General features: G+C 63.4%; 1 protein-coding gene across 1 annotated transcript in view; it reads right to left on the bottom strand.

The window, feature by feature from the left end:
• The window catches only part of ONECUT2 (one cut homeobox 2), a 13,598-nt gene that overhangs the window by 10,143 nt on the left and 3,201 nt on the right, over window positions 1-254 (bottom strand). Inside the window, exon 2 of the mRNA XM_017739861.1 lies at window positions 11-251. Coding sequence (XP_017595350.1) covers window positions 11-251 — 241 coding nt within the window. The remainder of the gene's footprint in view (window positions 1-10; window positions 252-254) is intronic.

The following is a 254-nucleotide window of genomic DNA, read 5'->3' as shown; positions in this document are numbered from 1 at the left end:
CCGCACCTACCTGCCAGCCGCAGGGCAGACATCCTCTGGAACTCCGGCTCCCTCAGCCACTTCCACATCCTGCGGAACGTCTCCCGGCCGGACTTCAGTTTACTCCAAGGCTTGGGGTTCCGCAGCAAGTCCGAGAGGGTCCCCTGGGAGCGGCACAGCACTCGTTGGGCGAAGATGGCCTGCGGGATGCTGTAGCGCTTCAGCTCCGCCGTGATCCTTTGTGCCACCTCCTTGGTGTTGATCTCCTCCAGCTG

The sequence above is a fragment of the Corvus brachyrhynchos genome, unplaced genomic scaffold, assembly GCF_000691975.1.
Source record: "Corvus brachyrhynchos isolate BGI_N302 unplaced genomic scaffold, ASM69197v1 scaffold297, whole genome shotgun sequence".
Classification (NCBI taxonomy): domain Eukaryota; kingdom Metazoa; phylum Chordata; class Aves; order Passeriformes; family Corvidae; genus Corvus; species Corvus brachyrhynchos.
Note: the sequence above shows the minus strand (reverse complement) of the source record. Positions and strands in the feature narration are given on the sequence as shown.